Source organism: Parasteatoda tepidariorum, chromosome 9, assembly GCF_043381705.1.
Source record: "Parasteatoda tepidariorum isolate YZ-2023 chromosome 9, CAS_Ptep_4.0, whole genome shotgun sequence".
In the NCBI taxonomy this organism is placed as follows: Eukaryota; Metazoa; Arthropoda; class Arachnida; order Araneae; family Theridiidae; genus Parasteatoda; species Parasteatoda tepidariorum.
The window spans coordinates 79,342,639-79,355,475 of NC_092212.1; the positions used below are offsets into that span (position 1 = coordinate 79,342,639).

Consider the following 12,837-nt stretch of genomic DNA (forward strand, 5'->3'; position numbering starts at 1 on the left):
CATAATATAAGTTCAAAATGTAGAGAAAACATGGAAAAAATTACAGAACAATGAAAAAAAATAGGGGGGAGGAGAATCCGTGAAAAAAAAAAGATATAATCTTTTCGTTAGATCACAGGATTATATCCACAAAAGGGAGCGCTTTCTAATATTGCCTCAATATAGCCAAAGCAAAATATATCAATACAATAGTGTGAGGAGTACTAAAAAAAATTTTACAACAAATAAAATATAATTGTATGAGCTAATATCTTTTGTTTTAGGGATTTTTTTTCTCCATTGTTCTGTAACTTTCTCCATCAGGGTGCGTAGCGTTTGTAAAAAATACTTAAAGGTGCTTTTTGGGGGATTTCGTTTTTAAATGTGCTTTTTTCAGCTGGCGTTTTTAAAAAGTGCTTTTTTTCCGAATAATTTTTTTTTCCCTTCAGTGATATCTGGTGGATCCCATGCGTTTCACGAAAAATGGGGAGTATGCAACGTAATCATTCACGCGGGCTTCATGTTGTACCCACGTTATGACTTGCGCATCCGCGCACACTTGAAACCGAAACCCGAGTGCTCCAATTCAGATAGAGAATATCAGATCCTTATGAAATGATTTTCTTTTTTATTTATTTTAATTTTATTCTTGTTTATTTTGTTTTACTTCTAACACTTTTTTGACGTAGGGGGTAAGGGTACTTTTGTTCTGAGTTCAGAGTCAAGTTGAATTCACTCGGTGATGTGGGGAAGTACTGATTGTTTCGATTTACGTCTGTTTCTTTTTGGTTTTTTTTTTTTAACGCTAAAACTGTTTATAAAAAGTTTTTGTTTTTCAATAATATCATTGATTGAATATGAATTTTTTGAGTCCTTGAAAATTTTTGTAAAGTGCTTGAAAAGTTTTTAAAAAGTGCTTATTTTTGATTCAAAGATTTGGCTATGCACCCTGTTTTCATTGTTCTGTAACTTTCTCCATGTTTTCTCTACATTTTGAACTTACTTTATGAGTTCTATTTACTTTCAGCTTATGCGCAGTAAATAAAACTTATTGTTTTTCTTAATTTTCATTTAGTATTTATTTATTACACTATGTATATATTATGAATAATATCTGTTTTTGTGGTTTCTGAGAAATTAGTTCTTTACTGTTCTATTTATTAAAGAAAAAACTATTTTTAATGTAGTGTTTTGCTTACTGATTAATTTTTTTCTTTCATTTTTAGAGAGTGCCCTTTTGCAATCGAAGCTGCGCTGGGTTTGTTGTCTTTAGGTGGTAAAGGTGCAGAAGTTGTCTCTTTAATGTTAAGCGGTTCTGTGAGTGCTGCTAATATAGACTGGTGGGTACTGTTCAGACATTTTAAATGAACCTAGTCACATATATTAGTTTTTATGTTTGTTTTTGTAACAAATTCGTGGTGGTTTCAGATCAAATAATAAATTTTCGTTTTTCATTTCATGTTCTTCTTAGCTTATATTTAGCTTTTTTTTCATTGTTTTTATGCTTCAAAATTTTATTAATGTTGAAGTCAATTATCATGGGTCTATTTAAGAAATATTTGGGTCCACTAATAAAACCTTCACAAATTATTTTACTGTAATAATTGACCTTTCACAAATTATGTTACTCAAAAAATTTATCTTTTCACAAATTAAGTTTTTTTTTATTTTTATAACAAGCATGGACTTATTTTAAATATGAAATTTTATTTTGATTTATTAGATTAGTTCAATTACATATTAATTTTTATGAATTAAGTAAAAAAAATTTGTTTAAAAATTATTTTTAAAGGGGAAACATTTATTCCAAATTGTTTCCATGAAGTCATCCGGGATTTTTCTTCTAAGGATTTCGTAACAAGCATTGGATCGCCCACGTGATTCGAATGAGTGACGACAACATAATAAAAAAGATACTGCTTTTTAGACCCACTGGAAAAAGAAAGCGGGGAAGGCTGCGGTTGAGATGGGCTGACTCAGAGTCTGATTTTCTCGCAATTAATGAAAAAAATTGGAGATCAAAGATAAATTGGAAGTCGTCGTGGAGAAATCTTCAGAGGAAGGCATTGGCTCACATTGGGCTGTCTGGCCAACTATGATGATGACATTTATTCCAAAAAAATCCCAAGTTTTTTTTTTCTAATTGAAGTATTTGACCTTAAAATTAAATTAGAAAAAGCATATAAGTAGTTAAAAAAGTATTTTTTGAGGGAAAAAAAAAAGTTAACTAGTTCAGCAGTTATTTGGCTTTTCAATTTCCTTTTTTTTTTCGCCCTTTATAAAAAATTATTTATTTAAGTGTCTACTTTACTTACTCAAATGAATTCACTAAATAAATAACATAAATGTTACTTTGACATTTGCCAGAGCAAGCAGGTTTCAGATCATGTGCTGACCACACTGCAACATTAAGGATTATAGTTGAACAATCTGTTGAATGGCAATCAACATTATGCTCAAAATTTTACAGATTTGAAAAAGGCTTACACAGAAATATTCTGGAAGCTGTTGAAATACTATGGAATTCCTGGATATTTTGTAAACATTATCAGAAATATATATAAAAATTACAATATATGTATTTTCCATGACTATTGTTAAATCTGTCCTGCTATATGGATCTCAGACACGGCACTGCAATAAAAATAACATGAAAAAACTTCAAGTATTTATTAACAACTGTTAAAGAAGAATCTTGCATATAAAGTGGTTCTATAAGCCTTGTAATGCAGAAATCCTTAGAAAAGCAAAACGGAATCCGATTTATCTGGAAATTAAAAAGTGTAAATGGAAATGGATTGGTCATGTTCTACATAAACCTGTAAAAACCTAGTTTTTGATTGGAACCTACAGGGCAGTAGAAAAGAAAAAGACCTAAAAAATACTTGGCGAGGAATGATTGTAAACAAATTGAAAACAATAGGAAAAATATGTACAGAGGCAAAATATCTGACCACAAATTTAGTGAGATGGAAAGCTATGATTGAAGCCCTATGCTTCAATTTGGAATGAGGTGGAATTTGTATGTTGACTTCTGTCAATTTTTTGTTAACTTAGGCATATATATGTTAAAAGGCTATAAATGATTTGAAACTAACAAATTCTGAGGGAATGCCTTTCCTTGCTGATTGCCATACCCTCAAACCACTGGAATGTTTATATTGTGTTTTTAGAAGTTTTATTTATTTATTTTTTTTCGAAAGGAACACTGATTATAATTATAAAAACATAATTTATTAAAGAATTTTTTTAACTGTGTTCTTATCCTTTATTACAAAAATACGAAAAAGTCTAATTAAATTTGTTTGTTTTTTTTTAAAAAACCATTAAGGAATTAAAATCTTATTATTTATAGAATTATGAGATTTGTGGTTTAGTAATTTATTTACAATTCAATTAATTGTAGTAATTTTGTGTGCAATTGTTGAAGCTTGTTTATTTGTGATTAATATCTTGCAATATGTTTTTAAGGTTGTCTACATGGATCAAAGTTCATTCTCATCTGTATGCACGTGAGCTTTCTCAAGGAATCGCAGCTTTCAAACAATTGGAAATTAAGGTAGGCATATTTATTTTATAAAAATAAAAGCTTTATTTATCTATGTATAATTTATATATATAATATTTCTGTACAAATACATTAAGCTTTTTTTTATATAAACAGTGAAACTGTTTAACATATTATTGAATGTTGTAAATTATTAAGCAGGAGCTTCCAAAAATAGCAGGTACAGGATTGTCGCTCCACAGAGAAAACCTGGAAAATGCAGGGAATTTTGATTTTTTCTTTACAAACACTGAAAATACAGGGAATTTTGTTTCATATTTTTGTTTTTTAAAAAAGGGTGACCACTCAAAGTGTAAAGTTTGGAATATTTAACCATGATATTTCAGCTATACTAAACTCTTTCAATTACTATAGCATTATTTAAGTATGTTCAGCTGTTTTTCCAGCAATTAAAACTTATATAAATATAGTTAGCCCAATATAGTTCACACAGTAATTGTTGTTTCCTCTTAATGCATTGTGTATAATATGTATAGAGAAAACACAGGGAATTTTTTTTTTCCAGAGTTGAGTGACAACCCTGAGGTAGTATTTGGAGACTTATTACTGAAAAAAGTATTTTGTTACATTATACTAAACATCATTTTATCTTCATTCAATATATAATTATATATTTTATTTAATTTATAATTCAATCCTTTTAAAACCATTTAAAAAAAATTGTCTAAGGGTTTTGATGTTTCAGCAGTTTCTTCATCCCATCATAATATGTTTAACTTCTTCCTGTTAATATAAGTCCCAAAGTATAAATTTTTCCTCTTCATTTGTCACTTCAATTTTTTTTTGAACCTTTAAACTTTGTATTCAACCAACCTAAATCTTTTTTACATCATATATTTTATTGGAAAATTTCATACAATAGTTATTTGACAACAATCATTTGGAAACCTACTACTTTTGGATCATCTTGACTTTAGCTTTTAATATGCAAAATAAAAGCGTAAAGACAATGTATGGAAGTCAAATGTTGATAAATTATGGTGATTTAAATTGGGATAATTATTATTTGGAATGCTTAGGGCAATGTAATGATTAGCAACATATTTTCCAAACATTCCTTAGTATTGTTCTCGCTAGGTGTTTTACAGCATTTCTTCTAAATGGCAGCACATAATAATGAAACATTTATTGTGTACATTGAAATTGTGTCAATGTACACAATAAATGTTCTCTTGAACTGTTTGAAAGAGAGAAAAAAGAAAAAACACTCTCCTGAGCTGTTTAAAAATGTGACTTATCATTATATCCGAAGGCCCCAAGCCCTTCATTTTTAAAATTAACGAATTAGCTGTTTATAATTTTTAAAAGAAAAATGTATCTGTAATTTTAGACTCCTTTAAGAGATAATGTCGATGTTCTTGTATCTGTTGGTGAAGCTTATTACATTAATGGAGATTATGCTAATGCTATGATTGTGCTTGAGCGAGTGAGTACTCATCATTTTATAATTATGTTAATATTTATCATGGTAATTAGCTAATTTCAATTAGGTATAAAATAAAATATTAAATTAATACAATTGAAAAGTGATAATGCATATGAAGATTGATTTATATTTCATTGTTAAATAAGACTATAATAAATTCTTTTGAATGTTTTTTCTTTGTGAATTCATAATTTTTTCAAAAATGATACATAGAACTTTCAAGTATTTGATCAAGTACAAAATTATATTGTACTTATTTTGCTTTTAAATTTATAAAAATATTTCAAACCTTATCTAATACCCTAACGATAGAGTTATTCTCTCGAAGTTTAACATTGTTCTTTTAACCTCTAAAAAATTGTACAACAATAAGGAAATTGCATTTTAAGTAGTAGATCTTTATACTAGGAATAGGAAACTTTCAGTTTCCGTATGATTTTTATCTAATTTCAGCTATTATATGATATAGAAAATGCATATCACGGAAGCGAAATTTGAAGTTTTGCATTTACAATGCTCAAAAAAATATGTGTTTTTATTCTTTTCTCGTGTAAAAAGGTTACTATCGCCGAAAATTCTCGCATTTGGTTTCAAAAACTGAAAATTCTCACATTTTGATGAAAACTTCATATTTCAGCTGAAATTGTCACTAATATAGCATGTCCTAAAATGATTATTTAACTGCGTGATTCAAATTTAAGGATCATAATAGTATTATCTTAGAAAAGAAATTAATTAGAAATCCATAACAGTAATTGTTGAAAATGTGAATGAGAAAGCGTCATTAGCAATAAAATTGTTGCTAAGCAAAGAAATTAATTAGAAATCCATAACAGTAACTGTTGAAAATGTGAATGAGAAAGCGTCATTAGCAATAAAATTGTTGCAAAGCAATTGCATCAAAATGTGCTTCTTTAAATGCACAGTTCAAATTCCCTGTCTAACTCAATGTAAAATTTGAAAAGTCAAGGTTTAATAAACCATGTAAAAATCCGAAGCAATAACTAATAAAAAGGCAAGACCAAAAAACAAAAAAAAATGCAGATTCACTGTGGAATTCTCCTTCATCGAGTGGATCAAAAAGTGATTACTCAAATCTGTGATCCAAACTTTTCTGTACGTTTTAGTGATGTGTTAGAACAGTGATTCTCAACCTTTTTTGTGTGGTAACACACTTTTCGAAATAACGATTTCGAAATTTGGCGGCACACAATGAAAAAAAAATGGTTCAAAAGTTGTTTATTTACCTATACACTGTGTTAAATAGTCTGTGATAATAATTTTGAATGTGAAATAAAGTAATATGTACTACAAAAGCATGTTTATTAAGGGATTAATTATTTCTTTCCATTAATTTTTTATTCGTTAGTAACAGTTATTTATTTTTTTCGTGCTAGTTGTTAATTGTTAGCTTGTTTTCTATAATTGTTATTTGTTAGTTTTTTTTTACATTAATTATTATTTTTTGTGATTTCTTGTTAATTTGTTTTTTTTTTGCTAATTATTAATTGTTAGCTTACTTTTTTGTTAGTTATCCTTTGTTAATTTGCTTTTATAACGATTAACTGCATAGCTTACTTTAATGATTAGCTTTTATTTCCGTTGGAAAGTTAATATTTAGCTTGTTTTACCCTTTGTTAATTATTTTAATAGTCATTAAATTTCCTACATATTTTAACATTTTTTAAAATTGCACGTCAAAGACAATTCAAACACTTCCTTCTTATTATATATATATATATTATATATATGTAATATTATATATCTGTACACTTTTCTTTAATTTAAACTTTGCTCGTAATAAAAAATTATATAATTTTTATTGTATCTCTTCTAATATTTGGAGGCACATTTTAAGAATTTGGTGGCACACAAAAGTGCCGCGGCACAGTGGTTGAGAATCACTGTGTTAGAACATTGAAATTTTAAACACGATATGCAAATCTGTAGCAATGACTACAGAAATATTGTTTAACAAACCACATGGCTTTATGGTGTAATAGTCGCTAATCAAGCAAATCAATAGGGAATATCAAATGCATGATTAGAAATTCAAATTACGTTATAAAGTCGTATTAAGACATTAAGATTTTAAAAACAATGTGGAAATCTTTTCTCTCATGAAAAATTGAATTAATGAGTTTTATTAAATAATATTTGCCAGGATAACCTGGTTGGTAGGGCATTGAGATCTTGTCAAAAAGGTCGTTAGCTGGCACCTTAATTGGCCTTTAAATAGGCTTGTCAATATGACAATGGCATAAGACAACAACAACATTAAATAAAATTGCATATTTCTTTTCAACATATCTGTTTATTTCGTAGTTTTTTTTTTAACAGTGACTAAAAATAATGAAATTCTTTTCTGTCTCAATTTATATTTGTAGATAATTTATGGTTTCACATGCAGACATTAAATAAGCACTTTTAACAATTATGGAATTTAGCGTTATAAATTAACATTCTTATTTCCTTTGACTTTTAACATATGCTTGCAGTGTTTTCATCATAGAAAAAAAATGGGTGAGAATTTCTCACCCTTTCTTAAAACTGGCTGAGATTTCAAAAAGTTAAGTGAGATTTCTAAAAACTAAAAAAACACAAAAACTCTTGAAAAAAAATCATTTCTTTAATTATAATACATTTTTAACGTCTTCTATTTTTTAAANTGTAGCTTAGCAAAGAAATTAATTAGAAATCCATAACAGTAACTGGTGAAAATGTGAATGAGAAAGCGTCATTAGCAATAAAATTGTTGCAAAGCAATTGCATCAAAATGTGCTTCTTTAAATGCACAGTTCAAATTTCCTGTCTAACACAATGTAACATTTGAAAAGTCAAGACTTTAAAAACCATGTGAAAATCCGAAGCAATAACTAATATAAAGGCAAGACAAAAAACAATTCACTGTGGAATTGTCATTAATCGAGAGGATCAAAAAGTGATTACTCAAATCTATGATCCAAAATTTTTAGTATGTTTAAGTGTTGTATTAAAACATTGAGATTTTAAACACGATATGGGAATCTGTAGCAATGAGTACCAAAATATTGTTTAACAAACCACATGGCTTTATGTTGTAATAGTCGCTAACAAGCAAATCAACTGGAGATATCAAATGCATGAATTGAAATTCAAATTACGTTATAATGTTGTATTAAAACATTAAGATTTTAAAAATAATGTGGAAATCTTTTCTCTCATGAAAAATTGAATTAATGAGTTTTATTAAATAATATTTGCCAGGATAACCTGGTTGGTAGGACGTTGGAATAATGTGTAATGTCAAAAAGGTCGTGAGCTGGCCTTAAAATAGGCTGATCAACATGACTAGTGGCATAAAACAACATTAAATAAAATTGCATTTTTTTCAACATATCTGTTTTTTTTTTGTAGATTTTTTTTAACACTGACTAAAAATAATTAAATTCTTTTATGCCTCAATTTATATTTGCAGATAATTTATGGATTCTTGCAGACATTAAATAAACACTTTTAACAATTATGGGATTCAGAATTATAAATTAACATTCTTGTTTCTTTTGACTTAAGCCCTGCAAGGAAAAGTAATTTCATTCAGATATAATGTCATTTGCTAATATTGCCTGTATAATTTAGAATTAATATTTTATATAATCACCATTATTTGTTTATATGTTGCATTTTCCTTAGGCTCATTCAGTTGATCAACTTTTGATTAAAGGCATGGATATTTATGCTGCTCTATTAGCAAAAGAAAAGAAAGTCAAAGAATTAGAGAGGTATTTGTCAGCAAGTTTATATTTAGCATTTAAAAAACATTGAAGAAGTTATTTCTGATTCACATTTCAAACTTATATTTTAGCCTGACAGCTCGGTTAATATCCATTAATGATACTGTTCCTGAACCCTGGATTGCCATGGGATATTTTTGTTTTGTCTCAAAGAAGGGTACAAAAGCTGTTAATTTTGCTCAAAAGGTTAATTAATTCGCATTTTCTTTTTCTCTTTATCGTGTACATTTTTTAAAAATTCTTATTATTGTCCCTTTGAAAGTTTATGTTTAAAAATTTAATTATCCATACACATATTTGTCTTGTGTGGTAATTGCAGAGTACAAGTAATTTCTAGCTTTTGTATGACTTTGCAGGTTAACATAGCCTATTTTGTTGCTAATTTCTACAATTTTTACATATTCTGCACTATCTTCCTCTACTACATAACATTTTTCACCTGCAATATTTATTTTAAAAAAAAGCATTTTTTCTCCTTTTTTTACTTCACTGATCTTAAAATCTTGCTAGAAATAAGTTTTGAACTTAACAAGAAGGAGGAAAACAATGTATTTTTAATTATTTTATTTTCGAAAAATTTTGAAATAAAATCGTTCAGGAAGCTATACTCATAGCTCCAATTAAAATTTATTTATGTAAAGGATCAGCATTGAAATATTTGATTCTGTAATAAAATGCCCAACAATAATTTAATTATGTTTCTCACGTTGTTGAATCCTCTTCTCCATTATCAAATATTGATTAAATATTTTATATAAAGGCTTAACACAATAATGCCCTAATTACGATTCTTCTATTATTTTATATGTGCAAGGTATTCTGACAATTTTATTTATTTAATAGGGTGCATAGCATGTTTAAAAAGTGTTTATTTTTGATTTACGTTTTTTAAAAGCCCTTAAAGGTGTTTTTTTTTAATTCGGAATTTGGAAAAAGTGCTTAATTTTCTATCTTTTAAAAACAGATTTTTTTCTTTGGTGTGTTATTTGTTATTCTGAATAACAAAAAATGCATGTTTTTCACAATCTTCTCTGCAGTATTTTTCAGAAACTAGTTATTTTATCATGATTATGTAATGTTTTTGAATTTTATTTATTTTATGGTTTTAAATTAAGAAATTTTAACAATATAAATTTTTTTTTATTGCTTTACAGATCCTAATTAAGATTTATTTTTTGGAAAGTACTTAAAAATACTTTTTGAGTACTTAAAATGTGCTTTTTTTTGGCTGAAAAATCTGGCTATGCACCCTGTTTAAATATTTGGTGAATGTAAATTATTTAAATTATTGATGAATTTTTTTTTTTCTTTTGTAAAAAAACTACTTCATTATAATTTAAAATTATTTGAAGTTTAAAAGACAAAAAACATATTACANTGTTCTAAATTAAAAAAAATGCATGGTTTAGACAATTTTCTCTGCAGTATTTATCAGAAACTAGTTATTTTATCATAATTATGTAATGTTTTTGAATTTTATTGATTTTATGTTTTTAAATTAAGAAATTTTAACAATATAATTTTTTTTTATTACTTTGCAGATCGTAATTAGGATTTATTTTTTGTAAAGTACTTAAAAATATTTTTTCAGTACTTAAAAGGGGCTTATTTTTGGCTGAAAATTCTGGCTATGCACCCTGTTTAAATATTTGGTGAATTGAAATTATTTAAATTATGGATGATTTTTTTTTTCTTTTGTAAAAAAAACTACTTTATTATAATTTAAAATTATTTGAAGTTTAAAAGACAAAAAACATATTACATGATTATAAATAGTTTTATAACCATTCATATCTTCTTGTAATATTTGAAAATAATTTTTTTAAGGCTTGCACAATCAACCCTCTTTATGTAGAAGGTCTCCTATTAAAAGGAATGGTGTTGTATGAACTAAAAAAATATCAAGATGCAATGGATGAATTTTGCGATGCATTCAAAATAGCCCCACATCGTTATGAGGCTAATAAAGGTGAGTTCGTGCTAATAATATGCAGTTTGTCTACAGTAAGAACTCCCCTGCCACTAAGTCTTAGGCCGTCTGCTATGGAAACAAGAATAGCGCATTTCAGGGAGGGTTGCTTCTCTTAGATCCCACACCCTTACTTGAAATAATTATACCTCATTACCATAGTCACCGCCATGGGTCCAAACAAATGGCTGGGGGAGTTCTTACTTTAGACAAGCCATATGTTCTATATATGTTTATAATGTAATGCCTATATATTCACTCTTATAAAGGAAAAAAAAACAGCAATCTGTCACTAATGACAAATTTATTTTTGCATTGCATATTACCACCGAGTGTGTTAAAACTAAACTTTATGTACATATAAATATTTTAAATAAACAAATATGTTTATTCATCTTTTTTTTTAAGGTTGTAAATATTTTTTCAGTTCTAAATAAGTAAATATTTTATTCATTTTTTTAATATACTTATTGTTAATTTATTAATTTTCATATTCTTTACTTTTCTACAATGAGAACGTTTGAAATCATTATTTGATATTTTATGTTGACCCACATTCAAGGTTTTTAAAATTGTTCTATCTAATCTATTGCTTGCAATGAATGGTTCTATGAAAATTGGTGTAAATGACATATTTTATTTATAATTTTACTCTTTGAAAAACTTTTTGTATTTTATTTATTTATCTTCAAAATGGCTTTAGTTTGAAATTTTCATGTTAACAAGAACCTGCCAAAGAGAACCCTATTCTTCGTTTACTTTTGATTTGGAAAATTATGAGCAGATTTTTTCACTAAAACTAGACCTTTTAACAAAAAATTTAGATTAACCCTTGCAGTACACAGTCTATGTTATCATCTTGCCAAATTTACTGCTTTAACAGAGACTCTTATAATGCAGAAGTTATCTTTTATATTCTTAACACAGATTTTATGTTCTGTGAAGCATGTGTTTTATTTTTATTTTCTATTTTTTATCAATCAAGTTGTAAAATAGGTATTTTACGATTAAATTTTTCTCCTAATTCCAGGTATGGTTGATTGCCTATTAGCACTTCATAGAACTAGAGAAGCTGTTGCAGTTGCAAATACTGCTTGTAAATATCTTGGCCAAACTGCAAGAGCTTTAACTGTAAGTATAGTTTGTTTAAATATGTCGAATGTATAGAATGTTTGTTTAAATATGGAGAATGTATTGCATGGAAGTTCAATAAAGATGGAAGGAAAAACATGTAAATTTCCTTTGAATTTTGTTTAGTTGAGCTCTCTTTTTGAGCTACTTTTAAATGGTTTTTTTTTAAGATAATAATTATACTTTTACTATTTAGTTTATATCTTTAGGCAGATGTTTTTTTATAGTCACCGTATAACATGAGTGCCACTCTAAAAGAATTTTAATTCGGAATTTATTGTTCATCGACTCAAAAATGTACTGTCTATAACAGGGTGCGTAGTGTTTTTAAAAAATACTTATTTTAGATTTACGTTTTTAAAAGCTCTTAAAGGTGCTTTTTTTATTCATAATTTGTGAAAAGTGCTTAATTTTTTTATCTTTTAAAATCAGATTTTTTTTCTTTGCTGTGTCATTTGTTGTTCTGAATAACAAAAAACACATGATTTTCAGAATTTTCTCTGCAATATTTATCAGAAACTAGTTATTTTATCATGATTATGTAGTGTTTTTTTAATTTTATATTTTTAAATTAAGAAATTTTAATGATAGAAAAAAAATTACTACTGTATAGATCCTAATTAGGATTTATTTTTTGGAATAAGTTTTAAAAAAAATTTTGAGTGCTTAAAAGGTGCTTATTTTTTTTGCTGAAAAATCTGGCAATGCACCCTGTATAAGGACTCGTATATTTCATTATCTAGTTTTCCCTCCTTTATTTTATTGATTAATTTTTTACAGCAAACAAGATAGAAATAACATCTAACTATGTACATTTTTTATATCAATCACTGAATAATAAACCACTAATTTTTTCTTTACATGTCTCTACTTATTTCTCACACATCATCATTTATTTTTTGTCCTATCTCCATAAATTTCTTTTTAAATAATCTCAATTTGACTTTGGCCAGCATTTAAAAACGTTGGGGGGGGGGGGAAATGAAAGCAA

General features: G+C 27.2%; 1 protein-coding gene across 1 annotated transcript in view; it reads left to right on the forward strand.

The window, feature by feature from the left end:
* LOC107455802 (anaphase-promoting complex subunit 7) overlaps positions 1-12,837 on the forward strand; it is a 26,286-nt gene that overhangs the window by 7,532 nt on the left and 5,917 nt on the right. Inside the window, exons 6-12 of the mRNA XM_043047129.2 lie at positions 1,206-1,319; positions 3,451-3,538; positions 4,878-4,973; positions 8,646-8,734; positions 8,818-8,932; positions 10,574-10,715; positions 11,746-11,846. Coding sequence (XP_042903063.1) covers positions 1,206-1,319; positions 3,451-3,538; positions 4,878-4,973; positions 8,646-8,734; positions 8,818-8,932; positions 10,574-10,715; positions 11,746-11,846 — 745 coding nt within the window. The remainder of the gene's footprint in view (positions 1-1,205; positions 1,320-3,450; positions 3,539-4,877; positions 4,974-8,645; positions 8,735-8,817; positions 8,933-10,573; positions 10,716-11,745; positions 11,847-12,837) is intronic.